The 24,163-nt window shown below is 40.5% G+C and overlaps 1 protein-coding gene across 1 annotated transcript in view; it reads right to left on the bottom strand.

Annotated features, from left to right (window-relative positions):
- LOC138940713 (uncharacterized) overlaps positions 1-24,163 on the bottom strand; it is a 171,235-nt gene continuing 147,072 nt past the window's right edge. The window contains exon 4 of the mRNA XM_070309881.1: positions 1-429. Within this exon, the coding sequence (XP_070165982.1) occupies positions 404-429 (26 nt within the window). The 3' untranslated portion in view covers positions 1-403. The remainder of the gene's footprint in view (positions 430-24,163) is intronic.

The raw sequence follows: 24,163 nt of genomic DNA, 5'->3' as shown, positions 1-24,163 counted from the left end.
TTCTTTTACACACATTCCATTTAGAAATATTACGGTCATATTTATCCCCGCGTGACATTTATCCTAATCGACCTCACAGAATGGGTGTGTCAGTTGAAAGACGCGCGGTAGGTTCGGGATAGAGAGTATCCATCCGTATATCTGTGTGGCCGCGGCGGCATCGGCAGTCCGTCGTTCCAGAGCGCGGAGCCAGGTCACCCGTCGACTCCGTCCACGCTCGGGTAAAGAAGCAGTCCAAATGGAAAGAATAATTAGGCGGATCTCTCGGGCGGGCGAGAGGGTCCTCCTTTCCTTTTTCGTTGCATCGCGTGTGCATACCCTCGCTCGTTCGCCGATTCCTTATCGCCGCGCTGCTCCGTGCGACGTGACGCGTGCTCGTATATGCGTGACTGCTATACGTCATCTACGCCAACGGCGTAACCGGGCACGCTGTAATTATTTAATGACGCGTTAATCTCACACACGATTTCGTCTTATTGGTATCTCCGAGTATGCGGAGAGAGAGAGAGAGAGAGAGAGAGATGCGGCCGAGTAGAACGGGGTCGATGCAAGGGGGAGGGAGGGATGGACCCCGTGCGTTATCGATGTATCGCTGCGTGTTTAGTTTAGCTTTCATTAACGTACCGTTTTATTTGACTGTAACCCGCGCGATTGCCAATTCGATATCTTCGTAATTGAGGTATAAGTTAATAATAACTTTTATATTTCTTCGAGGAAGCGTGCGTCGCCTCGATCGTTGCTCGATCGAGCCTTTCGATAGTCGATGAGCGAATGCGTTTCGAGAAAAAACTGACGTATCGAAAATCTAATGCAAAATCTCTATCGATACCGCACGTACGTACGTGACTAATTCGTCTGCCAATTTATGATTAAAGGAGGATTTTACATTCGAGCACTTCTTTCCGTACAACAATGTTAAGGATCAGCTTCTAAGTGTTCTTCTCCAAAAAATTCAACATACAACAGCTGATCTCGTTATCGGGCTCGCGAGGAGGGGGACGAGGGAGAATCTTAAATGCAACGCAATCTCTATCTGCACTTTCAATTTAACTCTCTAGCACACAGTTGTGCCTCTAGCTCATCAATGTTGCGCATGTTGCCGCATGTTAGAGGCGTAAGCAAATCAACGTTATATCGTATCGCTGATAGTTGGCGCGATCGCACGTTCCGCTCGCGCTCTGCGCTCGTGGCGTACGCGCGATACGAGCGAGGTCGCGGAGACTAATCGAGATTCGAATCGCGAAATTAGTTCGTCGATCCGTGAACAGAAGGGGAAACAGAAGCAGGAGGAAGAGAAGGTGGTTTCATCCCCGCGTTCGCGTGTGGTCACCCGGCTTATTAAGCAGGCCCATTCCTTATTGCGCCGGTAGAGAGCCCGGCCCTCTCGCGATATTGCCGCTCTTTCGCGAGCTTAACATTATAAATTTATCAGTGAGAACGCGGGGCGACCAAAAGAAACGCGTTGATCGAAAGATGGAGGTACGAGTTCACCTCTGACCCGCCCAAGTATTTCGATATACGCTCTCGTGCCGCGGAGATATTTATTGGAGATAATTATAAGAGCGGTCGTAAAGTCTCGGACGGGCCTGTTTCTTAGCTGATATCTTACACTGCCCGTGGAACGGGAGGGGGGGGGGGAGTGCGGGCGAGGGGCCCTACACGTATCTTTATACAAGGTGTCCCTTCCGTGCGCTCGTTCTTACCCCTTAGGCACGCTACGGAGCGTTCGCATGAGCGAGAATAATCTTCTTACGGAATCTGAATTTTATTTAACAACTTTACAAGTCATTATAAATTTCATTGCAAAATGCATTTACATAAATAAAACGGCAATATAATGGAATCAGCCACAGAAAATCGAAATCTGTTGGAAACCGATATTAACGTATCATCCGTACGAGACCTATATAATAATTATTCCTTCTCACAAATCTTAAAATTAGCGACAGCAGAGCTTGTTTATTTTCGTTCATGCGAAAATATTCCACATCTTCTGCCAATAGTTTGAATGCATCGACATTTAGATAGAAATTTGCCATGTTAAACTCTTTTATTTAATTAGCATTTCGAAACGATGTGTCAAACTAAATTCAGCGTATATTCAGTTCGATATTATAATATTATCGGTTATTATTCAACTTGGATCGCGTTTTACTAATCACGTTAATAATACTATAAATAGATTACGAACAGATATAGAATTGAGAGCTGACGAGTCCTTCGTCCCGCGGCTACTTCTCGGGCACCCCGTAGACGCGAGTCGACGAAGACGAGGTGGTTGAAGAAGATAGCACCCGGATAGCGAGCCGCCGTGCAACCCGCGGAATGAAAATCGATCAGAGAACCCGGTGCGAGGATCGAGATGATGCATCGATATCAAAAGTTGTAGAGTGGTTTCGCGCGCGCTCGCGCTTCTTTTCTCTTTCTCTCTTTCTCCTTTTCGCTTCTCTCTCTCTCTCTCTCTCTCTGCCTCCCTCTCCATCTATCTATCTATCTATCCCTCTTCCTTTTATCGCCGTACCCTCCCCCTCGCGATCGAATCGCTGTTTGTCGGGGAATATGTCCGTGGCAATTTGGATTTGAATTATTCGCAATTTTCTTTATCTCATTTCCAGTTATATCTTACGCGTCCGGGTCTCGCGTCCGATCGCGGGCCAATGATGGTGTCGGATCGAGTTTTCCATCTCGAGACTTTGGAGAAATGGCGGAGAATCTGCCGCTTTTAAATAGACCGCACGGCATTTGAGCAGAGAGCTTCGGCGCGACTTATATAGATTTGACGGATTGATATCTCAATTCACGCTCGGTCGTCGTTACATTCGGAATTCGCGTCACGTCGACAAATCACAGTTCTATCCTCCTATATTGACGATATATTACAAATATAAAAAAGTATAATTTACAGCTATATATAATAAAAAATTATATAAATTCGAGAATTTATGGGGATTAATATTTATATGCTCCCTTTCTCTCTAGCGTATTGTAATGTTATAGAAAATAATTGTAATAATAAATAGAAACAGATAGAGACAGGTCACTATATAATTAATGCCAGACTTGAGAATTTCTGCAAACACATTTACGATATAAACAAAGAATTATGAAACTGGTGAAAAACGGGGATTTGTTTCGTAGGACGCATCGCGTTAAGAAACGAGTTGGACGAAAATGCACGGGGAAAATCATAAGGACGCCCCGGGGCCGTTAATTGAACTCGAAAGCGCATCGTTCCTCTTTCGGTTCGCTTATTCGTGCGTCGTTCGTTGCTTCGTGCTCGAAGAAGATGCTCCAAAGCGTACACTAATTTCAGAGATTGTAACGGAACTGCCACATATTAAGAGGGACCCGGTTTCACATTGTTGCCGTTCCAGAAAATCAATGTGCAAGAGAGGTTGGAGAAATCGTCAGCAATTTTTCCGCGATCACGCTACGCGGTGATCTCTGATATATACATCAACGACACGGCGGGAAATAATTTTACGCTTCTGCGTTTTACACGCCGATGTGCAATAAGGATTATAACTTTTTACGCGCTAATTGAATTCTTCGGACTCGCTAAAAGATTTACTGGATGTTAATACGCAATAGTGGAAACTACGGGGATAGTGTGTTTTTTTATTAAGGATGTTTTTAAATAATAACGTTCAATCTTTTTCCGCGCATTACGCGTGCATTTTTTGTCGTCGTCTTAATGACGCACGGCAATGCCCGACTTGTGCCATCTCTCTAATTGTTTCCTAATCGTTTTCTAAATGTAAATCGTATTGTGACAATGTAATATGATGATATATTTTGATAAAAAATATGGGAAAGTTTTGTCCTCTATCGATTACAATTATAATTATTCCATACTTTCTTTTCCTATATCTCACATTAGCTATTATCAACTTTCACCGACCTGTACTAAGCAATTAACTCATTTTTCCTTCTCCGCTCATATTACCAAGTAGCACTATAAGTTAAAGAAAGATAGCGAAATACGTAAAGGATCAGTTAATATATATTGGCAAATCGGCCCCGGTATTTGAAGGCTCGATAACGTATACGTAACGTGTTAGGTTCGCGGCGAAAGGAAAGATTAAAAGCATTCGACCGGCAAGAAAACATCGGGTCTCGAAACGAGATAAAGGCCCGCGGATTCCGATAGCGATGTGACGACGCGCCAGAGAGAAAGAGAGAGAGAGAGAAAGAAAGACGAAAGAAGAGAGAGAGAGACAGTTAATTATCGTGTCCGGTAACATCGATGCGGAGAAACGCGTGGTGGGAGAGAGATTTTTATAGTCGTTGCGACGCACAGAAATATCGCATGCTTCCGCGGGTTACCCCGTCAACGAACGCATGTACGTCTATACGTGCGTAATGTATGTATCGTGAATCCTTGAAGGTTGTGATACGCACGAGGCCACTATCTTAGTGGTAACGTTTATGTTAAATTAATACGTTCGCCTTCTTCCGCCGTTTCCGGTAGCGTCGAGATTTGTCTCAACGATGTCACGTTTTTCGATTACGTAATCTAAAAGCGATCTCGGCATCCGGCAAAATTATACATAAAATATTTTATTTATTAATTCACCGACGAGGTGAATTGTCATGTGAGTGACGAGATACATTAGATATTAGATGGCACATGGACTTGAGTAGATGTATGTAGATGTATGTATTACCGTAACGGAAATCATGTCGTAGAAAAGATATGCCAATGTGTTTGTCCGAATAATAAACGCTTAATGAGAAATGTCAAGATGGAATCTAAATATCGGCAAATTGCAAAGGATCTCCCCTTTCGGTCGCGGTTAAAGATTACAAGACATTCGTCGTCTTCATCAAGATTGGTTAAGATATCCTGTGAGAAAACGACGATTACGGATTCTTCCATCGCCGTTAATCGTCAGGGGATCTCTATCATAATGGACGAGAAAATAATGAACTACATTTATGTAGGAATACAAGATCATGAATGGAGTTAAACGTATTTACGTATATTGTATTACGAAAATCCTTAGAAAAAAATTTACTGATAATCGAGGAATACGTATATTTTATTATTCATTATATATATATACAAAATCTCATCACAAAATTGTACATACACACACGTATATGTATATACAGGGTGTCCCCAATTTAAATGGCAAAACTTCAAGAGCAGGGGGGGACCGAAAAACTAAGACAAGAAGTCGTTTAGAGTTTTGAATAATATTTTGACAACATTTTGAATAATATCCGCATTAAATAGATGATAACATAAATAAAACGTAAATAAATAAGTAAAAATACGAAAACTTGTTTTGTTTCTTTTTTTGTGATTTTCTCCAAGATGGAGCAAAACCGAGCAAACCTCTAAAGGACTTTCTGTCTTAGCTTTTCGGTCCCCTACACACTCCTAAAGTTTTGCCATTTAAATTCGAGACACCTTGTACATTTATACGAACAAAAAGTGTAACCATGGGATTTCGTCTATCTGGTTCTATCAAAGTAGATAGCGTTTTTTCCCTTCTGCTTAGGGACTACAACTATTGATTATCTACGAGATCCCTGGTATAAGAAGAAGAGATAACGAGCCGAAAAATTTACACTTCCGGACAAATATACGATTAGCAACGTAAGAACACGAGAGATATCTCTGACGGAAAGAGACGATAATATCGGCGGGATACTCATTGTCGGTCCTTGTATGCGACCATGTGTCTGATGCGAGTGACAGAAACGATTCTCGGCCAGACCTAAAACGATACCTGGAAAGGTAATTTCGGGAGGGAGATTGCGCCCCGGCGGGGCAATTAAACGAATCGCGAGACTCACGCAGTGCGTCGCTAATTAAGTTCGTGGACTGATGAATCAGCCGGATGATCCTCCGGGAGACACGCGAGGGACCCGAGCCTGTCCTCGTGTTCCTCTCTTCTCAAGTCGATTCGCCGAATCCGTCCGCGGTCGCGATCGATTCATCGGCACGAAATGTGCAATACGTATTAATTAGAAAAAAAGAGATTGCCGTTGTGTCGACCGCCGTCACGGCAATTAATCGGGAGAAAGGTATTCTGGTCGCTCGCGCGCGAATTTCGTCAGAGCCTAGGCGATATTTCGGCAAGCTTCTAATCGCAACGAACCGCAACCGATTGCTTATCGCGCGATGCAATGTTCTTATCGAGAAGCGAAGAAGCAAAAGATATTTTTTGAATTCCTAATGCAAGAAATATAATAATAATAATAATGAATGATAATAGTAGTAACAGTCATATAAGTCAATATTTATTGATCTTGTAGAAGTTATTTTTTAATTATTACCGTTCTCGTGCATATATCATTGAGAAAATCTTTTGTAAGATTTTTTCTTACTAATTTAATGAATTATTTCTGTTATATTACTCACAAATGCAATTATTTATACTGTAGTAAAATAAACAATAATTTGTTAGAGAGTAAAACAAATGCTTGACGTTTATATAAGATTATTATTGCTGGTTTCGCTTTGATCGAGATGAACGTTGCCAGAAAGTAGGAAGAGACTGCAATATAACTATTTTGACGTATCGACTGATTTGTACAGTTCAGGGATACACGTGTAGGTGCGGATATTACACGCGAGCGGCCATATCCGTCAAAGATTCGTGATGCGCGACCAGTATTATGGAGTGACCGCTATATTAATTCGCACATTAGCACTTTACCACGTTAACTGCCGTGTAAAATCACTTCCTCCTCGTCATGGGAACACCTGTCGAACGTTTTACGGATATCGGTGTTCGGTCTCACGTACGCGGGCGAGACGCGATCGCGATCGCGCCTCGTGAATCAATTACAATCTCCGCCTCGCGCGCGCGCGTTTTTCAATTTACATTTTAATTTCGCACTTCGGGAGGATCGATGGGACAAGTTATTATCTGTGTTGATTTTCGGGGTACGCACGGAGCACCCATTAATTTGAACGAACGCGCGAACCTGACGTCAATTAAGCGAGAACGTGGTTATTAATTTATTCTCGGCGCTCGCGACGTCACGGGACGACATAAGATTGAATTTACTTAACGAAACCATCTTTATAAAAGTCACTGATGTGACCGCCGTAGAATGCTCAATTGCTTACGTATATATAAGAATAACAGGACTTAGAATTAAATATGCAATGTTTAAAAAAAATTTGCCAATATTTAGTTTATATATGGATAGAGGGCCATTTATAATAATTTGCCTGATTCTATTTCTAGCGTTACTTTTCATTTTCGCTATTAAGATTAAAAATAAATAATCAAGTTAAAATCAGCATTTATATTCCTGTTTGAAAATCACATCAGTATAATGATTTTATTTATTTCTATATCTTACCAAAAATCTATCTCTTTCACAATTGTAGTCCTTTTGAAAGAACTACAAAAACTTCTCCAAAAACATCATTTTTTTTTATCCACCAGCTAAAGAGAAAATATCGTAAAATTAAAAACACGTTATCCATGTATCGAGATCTATCTCTCCGTTCGCAATCTTATAAAAATTCGTCTTGGAAGAAAAATTTCTATCCTTGAACGCGTAATAAAAAATCTATTCTCTCCTTTCGTTCCCCATTTCTTACTCACGCGTCCGATTGACGGATACAAAGTAGCGAGTAAGTTAACGCGACATTGTACAAAACGGCGCGTTAAGCGGCGTAATAACCGGTCGCTCGAAGAGGGAACGACGAGTGCGCGCGGGACACGCGAGGCTACGACTGAGGGCGAGTCTCATAATTCCTGGAGAGCGATCTCTCTCTTCGTACGACGTGCTCGAGGATCGATAACGGTTCTCCCGAACCCGCGTATTCGCGTGATCGCCGTGTCGTCGTAATATAAAAGGGGTAGGTTGGTAGGTAGGTAGGTAGGTAAATCGCGTACACGCCCCGTTTGGGCCGCACCTCTCAATCATCCCCTTTGGATTAACGCGACAACACCGTGGCGAGGTAGTGCGTCTGTCACAAAAAGGGCTGCACGTACCATACCGCTCTTGTATGCGCGCGCTTTCCCCTTCCCTGGGGGCAATATGTAGGGGTCGTAGTAGGGGAAAGTGGGGTGAAAAGCCCGATTTCACCGTGAACGGTATAATTCGCCGCGAAACGACATATATTACACTTTCATTCATCTGTAATATTGTTATAATGATGACACCGACTCGTCACACTGTACCATAATATGTATAGCTCGTTCAGGTATCAGGGAATATCCCCCATTAGAATTAGAATTTAAGAGGAATAGCTATTTTTTTTTAGCGGCATTGATGGCTACTAGTTTTTCGAATATTTAAAGATTTTTAACGATTTAAATAACAAGTATTTTTAAATACTTTTTATCTCATCTAAAATGTAACCTACGATTTGATTATTGAATATCCTAAAAAGTAAAATTTTTATCTTTATTTAGAATTAGCAAAATTATTTACGGAAAGAAATAGTTAATAATTTAAAGATGTTCGAAGAAAATTATCGGTATAACTCTTTTATTATATAAAAAAAAAAAAAATGTTATGCGACGATGGAAATGTTCTTTTTCGCTGCATTAATAAATTATTCATACTAATTGATCTACTTGATATATGTTAGCTGTTGTAGGAGTAATTTTTTTTCTTAACTAAAAATTATTTAATAAGAAAAATTGAAATATTTACCATCCACACTAGATCACGTGTATACGAACGTAATATGATCGCGGTAGGAATGACAATGATATATCACGGCGCGTTTTTTCATCGCCGGTGATTGCGTACTTTATGCAAGACTATCAAATACGTGTTCCAGTTCGGGGGCACGCGAAAGAGCAAGTCGCTTAGATTCGAAAGCAAACTGTCATGCAGGAATATCGTTACACGATTAGTATGCGCTAAATAGTTGCGATTAATAGTTGAAGAAAATGTGAATATTGCATGAGGAGGCACGAAAGGAATGCATTTAAGATTAAGCATAAGATTAGAAGTAATAAAACTTATAGAGACAACTGTGTGAATGTATTTTGATTTTTTCTTCCGCGGCTCTTTTTTTTATTTGTCATGAGATTTCAATCTTAAGAATATTGTCTTCGCCTTTCACTGTTCTCGAAGCGTTCGGAATGAGAACGAGCTGAATCCATAATCCAATTCGTTTTGCAAATGCGATTTTATGCATTTAAAGTAAAATCCGAGAATATATATGCGCGTGTGTTATTTCCAATATTTGCGTAGCTGTTAATAATCCCGCGATGTAGAAAGCAAATATTCTTAAAGTGGCCGCTAATTGTGCGGTTCACCCTAACGCACGCGATCCTTACAACGTCGACCTCGCCATTACGGTCGGTGCACATTTTTACTCCGGGATAGCTTTAATTTTTAAATACGAATTTCACCGTATGTCTCTTTTGCGATAGCCGTCCGCGATAGACTGTCATTGTCTCTCCTGTGGAAATGATCGACACGAGACGCGTGCGCGATGCGCGCCGGAACGAGATATTTCGGGCTCGCACGATGGACCGAAAGCGGATAGATGGGTGACTCATTATTTCGTGGCCCTTCGTTCTCATGCTCGTCTCCGCTTCCTGGGTGATTCCGCACTGTTGCTGGCCTTCGAGAGAAAGAGAGAGAAGTAGAGGGCCAGAGTTTGCGCGCACGCAAACACGCACATCGGTGAACACAAAACGGGAGCGTCGAAACTAGCTCGCGCTGGAATCTCGAAATGTACAGGCCCTCCGATTTCGGGGTTCGCTGCCGTATAATAATTTCAATAATCCCGGACCCCAACTACGACGGGATTAATAGCCGGCCAGAAAGCGAGAGTACCAGAAAAGAGGAGGCAGGGAGAATTTGGACAAGAGAAAAGAGGACGACCGAGAGGAAGAGGAGGATGGAGAGAAGTTTCGGAACGCAAGCCGGAGAGCGAGCGCGGTCCATTGAAAGAAGAACGTAAACGAAGAAGGGTGCCGATTAATTTCAGCTCGTTGACGGTCTAGGCTATCAATATACGCTTGTATTTATATCGGACCGTGAATTTTTTTTATACCAGTAGGAATCGTGATTTCTGGCCGAAACTCGAAACAGTAGACATGTATATGAATCTCTATGTCACGTCAAAATATTTTATCTCTTATTTTAGATATTAATTTATTTCTTTTAGAATAAGAGAATTCATTAGTCTGGATCTGGACGCAGCTTCATAAAATCATTGATGAAGAAGCATCAATTGGAAGCGCATCATATCGCATCGTGACACACGTGTTTCCGCAATTTTATGACCTGTGAGCAGCAGGAAGGCAGTAAGAAGGTAGAGCGGGAGAGTGCGTAGGATGAAGAAAAGGACGAGCAATGAGAGGAAGGAAGAAGGAAGGAATCGCTAAGCAGATGAGCGGTGCTCTCTGCCGCGGGGGTCTCGAACAGGTTCAGGACGAGCGAAAGAGCACTCTGTTGCAATTGCTTCGCTGTCGGTGAGTGTATAGAAAGATTTCATGGAGGTGGATGAAAGCGGAAGAACGAATGCGGCGATGGCCGAGTAGTATTGCGACGACGAGGAAAAAGAGAGGTGAAGTAGGAGGAGGAGGAAGAGAAGAAAAAGAAAAAAAAAATAGAAAAGAGCGGAAAGGAAAGACCAACTTTAAGCGCGGAAACGAACCGGGTGGGCGAGGGAGCCTTTAGCGATGAGATTCGATCCCGTGGAAGGAGCGAATTTGGCTACCTAATTCGCGAAAGAGGGGAAAAGGAGAGGGCGACGGCGGGAACGAGGACGCGCAAGTGCCGTGGCGTCTGTCTCGATCCTCGTCTCTTTTTCTCCCGGCAGCCTCGCTAGCTGCAAATGGGATTACGCGGATCCCGCACTTCAAACGGCGCTTTATTTCTCCCCCTTTCCTCCTCTTCCCCCCTCCCCGTTTCTCCTCCCTACGTCGTGCTGGGACGAATTGACAATTGACAGAATTGATACAGTAGCGGCGGGAGAAAGCCACGTGTGTGTCGGCTGGAAACGCGTGTTTCGCCCGCGGCCGTCGCCTCTATCTTCCTCGCGAAATTGCATCCGTCCCCCCTTCCGATTCCCCCTCGTCCGCACCGCGCGCGAACGCTTACGTTGTTAAGCCTTTTTTCCATTACGAGATTGTTACGGCGTGAAGGAGGAAGAACGTAATGCGGCGCGACCGGCAATCGTCGTGTGTTTTTTTATGCGATCTTAAAATACCCTCCTCTTTTTCGATTTATGAAGAATTCTTTGAATTAGAAGACGTACGCCTGCATTCCCAGGCTCTGCTTTTTGCCATCGATAAGATTACATCTCGCGATATCGCTCGATTCTCGCTCTTCAATCGACGTGAGTGCTGCGAGAAAAAAAGGCGTCGCTGATACTATCGAAGCTAAGACGTTGATAATAGATCTTATCGTAGTATAAGAAAAGTGACTCTAACAATGAGGTACTCATAAATGCATATATGTACTAGGAGTGCCTTCGAAATAAAAAAATTACTAGGGAAGGGAGAAGAGAATTCCGTGTCCGTTTCGCTTGAATACCACATTTACAACTGGTACTAATAACGTGATGTGAACACACTCCAATAACACAAGAAAGAGAATAATCGTTCTCGCACTCGCAATTTTTTGACGCTGAATCTTTTCCAACATATGATAGCCATAGTCACGCATATATGATAATTCGAAAAAAATTATTTCTTGTTATGCTATATAATTATTTCTTATCTCGATTTTATAAGTTAATTACTGTCACAAGTTATAGAGTGTAGCGCATATAACAGTACAAGGATTTTTATAGATTCCTCATTTTTACTTGACGTCTATGTTCTGTATACTTTACCGTATTTCAGAACACGTCCTCTCGTTATTCGACCTGCGTAATCGCGTGCCAATTATCGAGGAGCGTCATGCGTGTCGGTTTGCTTTATTTTTGGCAAATGCGTACGCAGAATTGGGTCTCGTTAAATCGTCGGACGATAAAATCATTGGGTCGCGACACCGTAAAGGTCTCCGCGTAATTACACGACATCCGGCGGAGATTCGGGCTTTCGTGCTGCAATTATTGTGACTTAATCGTTGCGGATTTTTACTGGCACAAATTATCACTGATCATTTATTAACCGCTTTCGCTTAACGATACTCTAATATGGGCACATCCGTACTCCTCCGATTTCTTTTTGATCCAAGAGACATGAAACTTTACTCATATTTCAAAAAGATAAACAAATGTTTCTGCACTTATATATTATGCAATACATATTTTCTCACAAGTTAAACAATAATCGATGAAACACGAATTTAAATTGATACGTCGGCTAAAAGGCAGAGCGATGAATCTCGATATTAAAAGCAAGCGGATCATCAACAGCTTCTGAGTGATTAATTAAAAAAAAAAAAGGATCGTACATAGCTCGCGAGACGGCGAAAATAAAAGCCGCAGATGAATGCCGATACTTGTTGCACGTCGTTCTTAAATAGGACGTTTGCGGACAATAGCGATCGCTGAGGTCGGTATCGCAAGTGTAGCGAAGCTCGAAAGCTTTTCATTCGCCACAGGCAAAGGGGGACCAACATTTTTCTTTTTCTTTTACGAGCTGCCTCTTTCGCCGGATAAGGGAGAGACGCCACTTAATTAAAGCGCCGAGCATCATCTCTTTCGAGATAGCCGGCGAGTGCCACTCGGTGGTCGTCCCGTTCTCCGTGGAGTCTCCATTCAATCGCGAAGAAAGATGGTCCTCTCTTCCCGTGTATCTTGATTATCCGAACGATGCGGAAACCTCATTCGCCATTTTTTAAATAAGTCACGTTACAACGAGCACTATTACTCTGCATGTCGTGCATATCTTCAGACCAGTTTGTCAGGCGATTTGTTTAATTACACGTGAAAATAATCAGGGATTTCACTCAGGGCACGCTTTACATGTTAAAAAAATAAATTAAACATATGCGACATTTAAGATCGTTATCATTAAAATATTGCTTTCGTATAAGCGATACTCTCTAAAAATAAATCGATGGATAAAACGATCGATTTTGGCTGAAAAATATTCAAATTATTTTGGACAGTTCGTCGATTGGATTCTCGCGAATCTTGTTTCGTATGGAACGAGACAAAAGAAAAAATGGATGAAAAAAAGAACGCACAAAATGCCGAGCTTTGATCGCCGGTGACTCGTCGCGATGGTGAAAATCCGATTTGTCAGGCAATTCGTCCCGCGACAAAATTTAAATCGCAAAGCACATTGCGGACAGAGGGTGGACGCTACCGGGCTGCCAAGGGGAGGGAAATCGAATGTCCTTGCCGGGGGTGGATTCAAAGTGGATTCGGATAATACGTGGTAAAACGCGTTCGAGGGTGAATCCTAAATTTCCAGTGTAATCTCATTTTTCCACCAGACGCTTCTGGTATGGCAAGAGGTATATTTACCGTTACGCATAGTAACTTATCTTGATGGTTGAAACAATAAAATGTATTTTGAAAAAATACGAGAAAATATAATTTATTTCGATTTATATATTTCTTTCTCATTTATGTATGTAATTATGAGCAATTTTATATATTATGCAAGCAAATGTATTATTTAGAATAAGAATTTGTCTTGAAATATACCGATAAACTAACCATTATTACATAATTTTAAATGTAGGAGATATTTTTGTTTTGTCCAAGATCGTCTTCGAGAAATCTACATCATTTCGCATTATCGATATATTTCGTGCAAAATAATATGTTTTGTACAATGATATTTGCACCAGGTAGAATTTCGTTGAATAAACGAGACCTCGTGGATGGAATTGTTTGATCGAATCGGGAAATACATATATAAAGATGATTGCAATTATACATATTAATGCGAGTCATCCTCCGGATGAGTTCGCACAGTAGTTCTAATTATTATCTCAATGCATTCGAGAAGTTTACTTCATCATTTTGTGATCCGTTTTGCTCGCGCTCGCTCTATCTCTTCAGAGGAGTGCTTGAATAAAACACTATCAAGAAAGAGAATTGTCAGATATCTTAAATTATAGCCGGGAGACGCGCCCTGCGGCTGAGGATTTGCCTCTATTGTATACCGCTCGCTATATAATACTGGTCCATTCCTCGTGACACTCGTTACCTGATTTTATCACGTCGTTAAATATCCTCGTCGCTCGTATCGACATCAACGACGCTTAATTATGTATTTATTGTCGACGATGGAATCTCATCGTTTGTGTCGCGCGCGTTCCCTCGAAATAGTTTCACGGCAATCGAATGCCGATCGTACATTCGACTCTCCTAACATTTATTTTTCGAGACACATGGAAGGCAAAGACCGCACGCACGTAAGGGGAAAACGCTAATAGACGCTACGTCTAAAGCATCGAGTTATCCTAATAAAACATGTTTTTTTAAATTGTAAATATTCTATAATAATTTAAGAGAATTGTATTTATAGAGACGCGATGTATAATGATGAATGAAAAATTGCTGAGACGCTTTTCATTATCATGGAATATTTACGCCATATTTCGTCATTTAATTCGAGCGAAAATTCGAGCAAAATATCCGACATTTTCATCCCATGTCCCGTTATCGAAGTAAAATTTATTAAAAGCAGCAACAAGCTCGGTCTCATCGCGAATCGTGTCTCGTAATTAAAACTTGTGTGCTAATTATGATTACTGGCGCATGTACATATACTCGCTCGAAACCGAAATTTATTCGTTGGAACAAACTCGATCGTTTAACAAAGATATATGCAAAGTTTTGGTGATTTTAAAATCAGGAGAATGAGATTCTCGCTTTCAATATCTTGTAAAAAAGAATTATTAATTTTTATTATTATAAAATTTGATTGTGTGTGCTTTAAAATATCTCAAGATACGCAAAACGACGAGAAACGAAATGAGAAATGAAATCAAAGTTGTCATCATTAATATTCAGACAGATCCATGAAATAATATTCTTACTTTTTCGATTTCAACAATTACAATATTTTTCGAATATTTGTATACGCTTCAAAAAAATTATAGTTGCGAATATATATATCTATAAAATGTCTTTGATATTGAATCTGTAATTACTTGCGACGCCGCTTCATCCATTAATTATCAAAGTTACGATGTAGATAATGAGGCGCGCATTAAAATCCTCAAGACATTCTCGATGGGAGGAGAAAAGCGAGAAATAGGCCAATAAAAATTAAATAATGATAGATTCGCTTATATTCGAGATTTTATTGGCGTCGTCAAAGAGAAAGGGGTCATATGTTCCCCCTTTAAAACTCGCTGCACGTAACAGACATTAACTCGAGGAACTAGAACTCGCAAAATGCTCTTTCAACAACATCGCGATCTTCACCGCAAGATTTTTGCTACAAATTACAACGCGGTTCGTAAAGAATAAAGTTAATAATACATTATATTCAGCATGTAGAAATTAGGATATCGAGGAAGATGAAATTTTAAAGGCGTAAGGTTGAAAATCACCAAGCTGGGTCGATAGGCAAATATCATAGAGTTTTTAATAGTCGTATCGTATTGTTTGACATAATTCGACGAATATATTTACGTACAAGTGAATTCGGATTCCTCGAGCTACGATAACTCTAAAGAACAAAGAAAATCGTAAAGCAAATCGCATAAATTAGGATCCATTCATGAGATATTTCGCGATTCTGTATAAGTATCCGACGTGCGCATAGAGCTACATGACGAATTATTATCATGTTGAGATATGCTACAAATTAAAAAAAAAAAAAAACGGTAAGAATGTTTAATTTACAGAACCACATATAGTCATTAAATAGTCATTTTTAATTTAAATAATTTTTACATTTAGTTATCGGTGATTTTTACGAATTCCATGAACTTTATTGGACATATAAAAATGGAAATTATAAATCCTTCCTTTTTGCACATTGATGTTCAATTTGCATTTCTTTAATTCACTTCATAATTCGTTATTTTGCAATCGTATATGTTATTAATTGTCTTTTCATCTTTACTTTAAATTTTTCAATCCGAATTAAGAAAATGGCAAATGGTAGCGTAAAAATTCGAGAGCAACAATCTTTATAAAATGCATCCATGAAATGGGTCTATTACACACTTCACTTTTGAAGATCTTAAATTTCACTTCGTCGACTGTAAAGTTTCGAACGAAGGCAAGCGGAGCTGTAGCACCGTTACAATAACAATCTTCAATTAACAAGTTTAAGAGCAACGAAGAGAACGTCCTCTGACGAGTCTGACGTTTCTCATTTTGCATAGCCGCGGCTTCATGACTAAAGGAGGTCGAAGTGCTTCGGAAGTTCGTCAGGTTCCGTAACGAAGGCGAATCGTGACGGCGCTTCGTTCTTCGCGGAACGAAAGAGAAGAGAGCCTTTCGATTTTCACTTCGCTTCCTTCCGCTAATCGCTCTTGATGTGGAGGAAAGCTGGGGGAGGGCGGAGGGAAGTCGTAAAAAATAAGATCGCTTTACGAGTATCGAGGAGATGGACATGTTCGCAAAAGGGCTGCGAACTCTCGCGCGCGTCACGGAAGGTGTCGACTTCATGAAAAATATGCATCACGCGAACCCCGATGTTGCTGCAAACAGATGAACGCGGCATATTCAAAATGTATATATATACGCTCGTGTTAATACTATAAATCACGATCGAATAAAATAAATAATCCGAAACTGTTCACTGTGGTATCTCGCGAGATAAAGTCCAACTGTTTCGCGTAGAGATCATAACTCCTTAACATATTTTCATATCGTCGCGAATGTGTGATAGGTGTAATTTTCATGGGAAAATTGATACCCTGTAAGCGTCACGTGACACTACAATCATATGCCGAACGTGTTCTCTGTTGTTCTTGTCCGAGTTACGAAACTATAGATCAGCTGTTTGTTGACAACAATATCAAATAAGTCTGCAAAATTTTAACCGAGAAATTCTATCGCATTTTCTTTTTTGTATCTATGAATCTACGAATTTTCTATTAATTTATAGATAATAAAGTAAAATTAATTTAATGCGAGATATCAATAAATATGAGATAATTCAATTTCGATGATGGATTTTTCTATCAATTTTCATTAGCGTTTAAACGTCACAAAAAATATATATATTATATTAAATATAATAATTTTAGTAAATTTTATCTATTTTATTACTCTTGATTCTCTCCCACCTGTTAAATGACAAGTTTACCCGTCTCAATCTCTGGTGACATATTTACAGATTATAAAGCGATACGTTTTCCGAGCTGGAAGCGTGTGTATCGTAAACTTGTGTTAAATATGCGGCACGTGTTGTCATCCGACATTATTGCCGGCAGATTTATGCGTTAGGATAATGATATACATTGCGTATAATAATATAACTCGTCGATTATTCGCGTCATCGGGCCGCAAACCGGCCTGCAATTTAATATGCTAAGCGTAAGCGCGCGCGCGTGCTGTCGAGATACCTTCCCAGTTATGCGTGCATGTATACGTATATGTACGCGTGGAATAAGCCAGGTGAGAAAAAGTAAAGGTTACGGAGACAGAGAGTCGGTCTTGAGCGGTGGCACCGAGCGAGAGAGAAAATTCTCCTGAATGTTGCTGCCAGGGACGATCCATCCGTGAGTCACGACCGACGATCGACGATGACCTATGAATAACACGTGCGATAGATCGTAGCCGAAGGTCTTTCCGACACGTTCGGAGCTCATTCACACGCAGATGCGCCGCCCATACTCGATACTCGGATATTCGATACGCAATAATCTAGCGTATTTATCGATACGCGCTGCGTCAAATGCCACGCGATTTGCTTTTCCAAACACAGAGAAGAAAAAAACCTGTGGGATAAACACAATGAAATTTCGAAATATGTATATTCAATATTAATTTTAAAGATAAATTTCTTGTTCAATTTGAAGTAAATTTTTTCAAACAAGATTATCGTCTCTTGTATCTTGATATTATTGTTTAAGATCGAGCATTAAGATGGTGAATATTTTTCAGAATGTATTTTTCTAAATTTTTTGCAAAATTAAATCATTGTACCTTGTAAAATATAATTATAAAAAATATCAATGTAAAACAAGCTAGTTCTATTTTAACTCCGCAAAGAAATTAATAATTAGCGACTATGCGCGAGATTGAATAAATGCTGTCGAAGAATTTGAAAAGCGGCTTCTCTCGGACATGTCGCTCGAAGGTACAATTTGGCTCTAATTAGATTATCGCCGATGACAGTGGTGGGTCGCCAAGTTCGCTTTCCGTTTTATTGTTGCCTCAAAGATTGCTGACTCATATAGTCTCGGAAAAGAACGTATTTCGAAGGATGGTGTAAAGTAGACGGCAGGATAAATTCGGTCGGAATTGCGTACCTGTTGGTGTACGCGGTGCATCGGAAAAGGGATCGATCGTCGCCGTCTTCGGTTCTGTGTAGCTCTCGCCATCATAAACTCGTTCCTATTCTTCACCAGATTGGTGGCGAGGTGAATCCCGATGCGTGTCGCGTTTTGTGGTTTTACGGCTTTTCCAGAATTTTAAGGACCACACTGTAAATATCCGAGAAAATAGTCGCCGATGAACATCCAAGCTCACGGTTCCTACTTGTTTTTCGACCTCGACCTTCCAAGCAATAAATAGATCTTCTCCAAAGTGAATGATGCGGCAATAAATAAAAAACGACAAACTTTCGTGTGCTTGTTCCACCAAATTGCGCGAAATGGGTTAGAGAGGTCGATGGAAAATTTGAAAACACATTGTAGTCAATTAGAAGACAGTACAAGTATCAGCGAAAAGAGATGTAAAATTTCATATGATACAAACGTCTGTTTTCGATGATACTTTCTTGAATATTGTCAATGTTTACGGACATGCATGAAAACGTTGTAATTTAAAAATTAATGTACTCGCAAATTAAAAAAAAAAATAATAAAATAAAAAGTTATAGCGTTATAAATTACTATTTAATTCAGATGGGTGAAATTCACGAGCAATAATTATGTATCAATTTTGATTTTATATAAGTCTAAAAAAATAATTTTATACTTTATACTCTATCTCTATATTTATTTCTTCGATACTCGATCTTCTTCGGAATATGATATTTCTCTCTTGCATATGAGACATGTCTGAAAGAGAATCTAAATACATTCCCGTTTGTATATCATCGCTATTCTGTTCTAGAATATCCGTCGTTTATAATGGTCGAGCGATCTCCGATTCACGCTCCGTTTCCGATCGCGCGTCTCGCGACGACGTCCCGGTCCCGGCCCGTCCTCCGTTCTAAGATTCCCTCGGTCTGTCGCCTCGTGGAACGACCGGTTGACAGTTGACACCAGTTTGACAATGCGCCGCGCTTTGCCATTGTTGGGAACCGCGTGAGCGTGCCGGCTTGCCATTGTTGGGACGTCGCGACGCCTTCATTCTCCTTCTCTCTCTCTCTCTCTCTCTCTCTCTCTCTCTCTCTCTCTCTCTCTCTCTCTCTCTCTCTATCTCTCTTTCTCTCTTTCTCTCATCCCTATTTGCTCCCCTGTCCGTAAGTTGGTCTCTTCGTTATGAGCATGTACCTTGGTCTTGTCACTTATATATTGCAAAATTTTGTTTTTCCGTTTCGTTATAATTTAAACGGATGCTCATGATTCATGTAGCTCTCACGTTTTATTTTTATTACAATGCTTCGAGAAGATTTTTTTAATTTCTCTGTTATAGATATTTTTTCTTAATATTTCCGTCCTTCCATTATTTTCTTAGCTCATTATTTATTTTTATTCTAATTATATTCATGATATTATATACATGATACATATTTCATAATTACAATGATACTATAGAAACTATTTCACTGTAGTTTAATCAACTGTACTCTCTTTCGCGTTTTTTTAACTCTCGTTAATTCGTACCCGTTGCTCCTCTCCATTTGCAGCCGTTATTTTCGCGCGTATTCTCTTCTCCTCTTTCTCTTTTTCCGTCCCCCGCGATGAACACGTGTAAGTGAATAATTCAGTGACAGAGATATAGCCGGAATTCGCGACGCGCCGTCGCTGTCGGCCGCACACGTACCCGCAGCGACAACGTACACAATACCGACGTGACGCACCCCTCGATTTTTCGCCTTTTATGCGAAACGGCGACGCGGGGGTGGCGTCGAGCTCCATTGTGGTCGAAGGGACTCCGCTCGTGGCCAGAGAGTCGCGCGCGTACGCAGGGGAGCGTCGCGACGCGGGTTATGCGTTCGACGCACCGTAAAAATTGAAATGGGGCTCGCGTGGAAGCGTCATGTCGGGAGAACGAATGACAGGATATCCTTCTCGTGCAGTAATTTACGTTAAAAAAAAAAAAAAAAATCCCGTACACCTGTGCTCTGATCTCTTGATGGAACTATGATATAAAAATTTTTCAATCGAATGAGATCTCACGAGAAAATGCGATGAAATTTGCTTTGTTTATCAAATAAACATGCATTCGGAATTAATCGAAAGTCTGCCGAGTAGATTTATATATGCGTATACTCCCGTACTGCAGTTTCTTACGATAATTAAAAGTTGGAAATTTCTTAAAAACGACAGTAGGATATGAATATTTATTTTTTTTTATATCCTAAATATTTACATAAATAATAATATCAATTTGTTAAAAATGTAATGACTTAATTAAAATCTTGTAACTTCATCTCCGACGATCCCAATAGGCCCCTGCATTAATTAGCTATAAAGGTTGCCCTGTAATTTCCTTTGAGTCATTCCGATCAAACGATTTGGTCTTGACCAATCCGCGAGAAACTAAAGATTTTTATCTTTCAGATAATGTCGGGAAGTTTAGAACAGAATCTTTCACAATACAATCGGCTAAACGAGATTTGTTCCGTGACTTCCTGCGTAATTATAAAATTGGCTACTATGTGTAAATGTTTAAAAAGAAATTGAACAACGTTCTGCGAGCGCCTTGTAAAAAAAAAAAAAAAAAAAAAAACTTAAAGCATCGAGAATGAAGGGAACATGTCTCTGCAGATACTATTTAAAATATTTCATCATCGGGAGATATGTTTTTTCTTGCCAAATAAAATTACAATGTTAAAAGCCTTGATGTTTCCGAGCCAAATGAGAAGAAGCCAAGAAGCGCGCAATAAAATCGGGCTCGAGACGTTGCTCCTTTACGAGAAATCAATTAACGCTGTCTGAGTGCTTCAACGTTAATTGATTTGTGTTGGGGAAGAGAAACGTTCTCGTCGATAAATCCTTCCGCTTGGATCCGCATTCGAGAAAACTGGCGGAAAGGCGATAACTGAGACGTCAACCCCGTGCGATTCCGGGACGACACCCGTGCGTCCACACGCGCATGTACGACGTTGACGGAGCGTCCGCGACTAGATGCGCTCAACCAGCCAGCAGCCAGCCAGGACGCGGATGCACCTCGCCGCGTTTGATAATGCATTAACGCCGGTGGATCAGAATATTAGCATAGCATACGCCCATCGCATTTGAATTGAGAGGCAGCGGCCCCTCGGTGTATAAGCAGAAGCGAGGAGAAGGCGTCCCAGCGTCTCTTTGTCATGCTAATATTACGGCATCCATCCCGACTGGGCGGCGGCGGTGGCGGCTCCGGGCGCAGAGAGAGAGAGAGAGAGAGAGAGAGAGAGAGAGAGAGAAACGATGACTCTGCATCGTTTACGCTCCTGTTGCGGCTTCGAACGCGCGTTGCCGCGCCGCGGTTCCAGAAACAGGGCCGCTTTCCAACCTATCTCTCTCCTTAGCCCCTCTTTCTTTCTCCGCGAATCTCTCCTACGACGATCCCATTCGAAGAGTTGCGCCGCGCCTCTCTATCTCGAACGGACAAATGCACCTCGTGCGCTAGATCTGCGCGAAACGAAATAGGATGCGTGACTGGAAATGATACGCAGAGTGATTCGAGAGAAAATCGCGAAGCTTGAAGAATGCGTTTAGGAGATCGAAATAAATAAAAAGTAAACATACGAATAACTTCCACTCTCTCAATCGTTAAATTGATCGTATGTTTCTTCTCATAATCGCAATCATACATACAACTGTCTCCTTTCATCTCTTTTAAATTTCTTCTTGGACAAAGCGCGTGACAAATGTTGTGGCAACAAAGAGTCGAGTCCTCTTAACTCTTGATTAATTTAAATATGATTCAAATTTTTAAGAACGCGAATTCACGCGACAACTCGTAACTGTATTTCAAACCGTGGATGATACAGCCGTGTTTCATTCCTTCTCTGACATCTATCGTTGTTTCAGAAGCAGGGCAATAGCCTCGCGATCTGCATGAATTTTCTATAATCATTTTAAGCCCGAAGCCCGTAGTCTGAGCGTTCCTCGTGATCGCTGAAGCTTACTGTATAGTGAAATAGATAAAGAGAATAAGTAATAGAGACAAGAATTCGATTTATCGTGAACTACGAGTGTAATAAATTGCTTGATTTTTCTAATAAATTATTTCTCTCTCGTGAGATACATATTATATTTCATTCGCGTGGATTTTTGACGAAAATCATTTATTAGAAGCAATAGTAATAATAAAGAAACACTTTTTAAAATAACCTACATATTTAAGCATTAAGAAAAGAAAATACCATCGATTATCAAGCCCTGATCTTTCTAAGCATGAATTAATTTTCCTCAATTTGTTTTCGATAGCTTTAGATATTATGAAATAAAAAAAAATTATATTTTTTCCATTTGTTCGTTATCAATGTAGTATTTATACTACAGTTTTCAGCTTATTATTTTGTTCGAACTCGAGGCATTTTTATGATTAAGAGGTTGAGAGAGTTAATTGTATGTTATTACGGCACCGTTAGAATATTTTCACGGCACAGAATCGGTATGTGTGTTAATTCAAAACGAATAGTTGTAAAGAAGAGATCGTGATTTCTGTCGAAGAATGGCGTAAGGTGACGCACGGTGGTGAAAGGCGAGGATAAATCGATATATCGGTGATAGAATGTCGTATCGTCTGGCATCTTGAGAGCTATATCTCAGAACGATAGTACGTCGCGATCGCGATTAATGACATACGCCGGTGTCGTGGGATAAATGTCTCTGCTACGTGTCGCCGATTACATATCTAAGGGAATGGACCCTGCGGGCTAAAAACGGAATGTTCGTGGATGCTGACGCTGTGAAACGATGCGATCGTTGGAGAAAACACTTTCATTACATCGATCATTATGTATCTTTGAAGAGTGCAATCCGTCATACGATTAATTCTATTCGTTGATCGTTAAACGATTAAATAGTCCGTTCGAGAAAAATATTGAATATAGTAGGGAAGAGTACGCGAGCTGTATAGTGATGACTACACACTGTAGATATAGAGAATATAGAAGCTTCAATAAACTATATTATAAGCAGAAATTGTCTTTTACGGCGTATCGTTGCATTTGGAGAAAATAACATATAGATAAACTTTTATTTTTCGAAATATCATGTACGAGCTGTCAGTGTCCGAATATGATTCCAATTCGATTAGAAATATTTCTCTCGCGCGAACGGGCGTTTGTATAAAAGCAGCGCTTTTCCCTCCATTTACACGAGTTTGGCTCTTCTCGCGGTATATTAATTCCATCGCGCGGGATTAATTCTTCGGAATTAGTCACGGCGATAGTCGATTGATGCGATCAGATAAAGCTGCCGATAAATAGTTAGCTATTTTGCACACAAACGAATGGCGAGCGAGCGTCGATCCGAGTGCCGCTTTCGCCGTTCTGTCGGTCGCGTAAACGCCGATAATCGCTTCATGTTAATGATAGGTCAATGTGATGTATGACGCATTAAATTCCGCTCAACCTTCGATCTATCGGTGGAGATCGTCGATCCTTAGAGTGATCGTCGCGTATAAATCACGGAAAGGGGAACGCGCTCGTCGAGAAAAGTAATTGATTCTTTATCCAACGAGACAGTCATGAGAGATCGTTCGTGCAAATGACACAGATTGAGAGATAATGCTGGATATTTCGATAGATCGATAATCTGCGCGATGAGATAGCGGTGTAATTAAATCTGCATTCGCGATGCAGATATTTCTTTGCGATCGATTCCGTGAAAGTAAAGTATTATCAGGTCAAGTTCCTTGACATTTCCTATTATAATTTAAGACATATTGAAATACGTATTAACTTGTACTTTCTTAAATGCAAGGACAGTTGTGTCGCAAAATAAGAATAAATCTGCTAAGACGATAGATCGAATCGATCTAAAATCTAAACAATGAGCGTTGCGCCAAAAA

The sequence above is a fragment of the Polyergus mexicanus genome, unplaced genomic scaffold (assembly GCF_030449975.1).
Source record: "Polyergus mexicanus isolate NDT 795.1 unplaced genomic scaffold, iyPolMexi1.0 SCAF_2, whole genome shotgun sequence".
Classification (NCBI taxonomy): Eukaryota; Metazoa; Arthropoda; class Insecta; order Hymenoptera; family Formicidae; genus Polyergus; species Polyergus mexicanus.
This window is presented reverse-complemented; position numbering and strand designations above follow the sequence as displayed.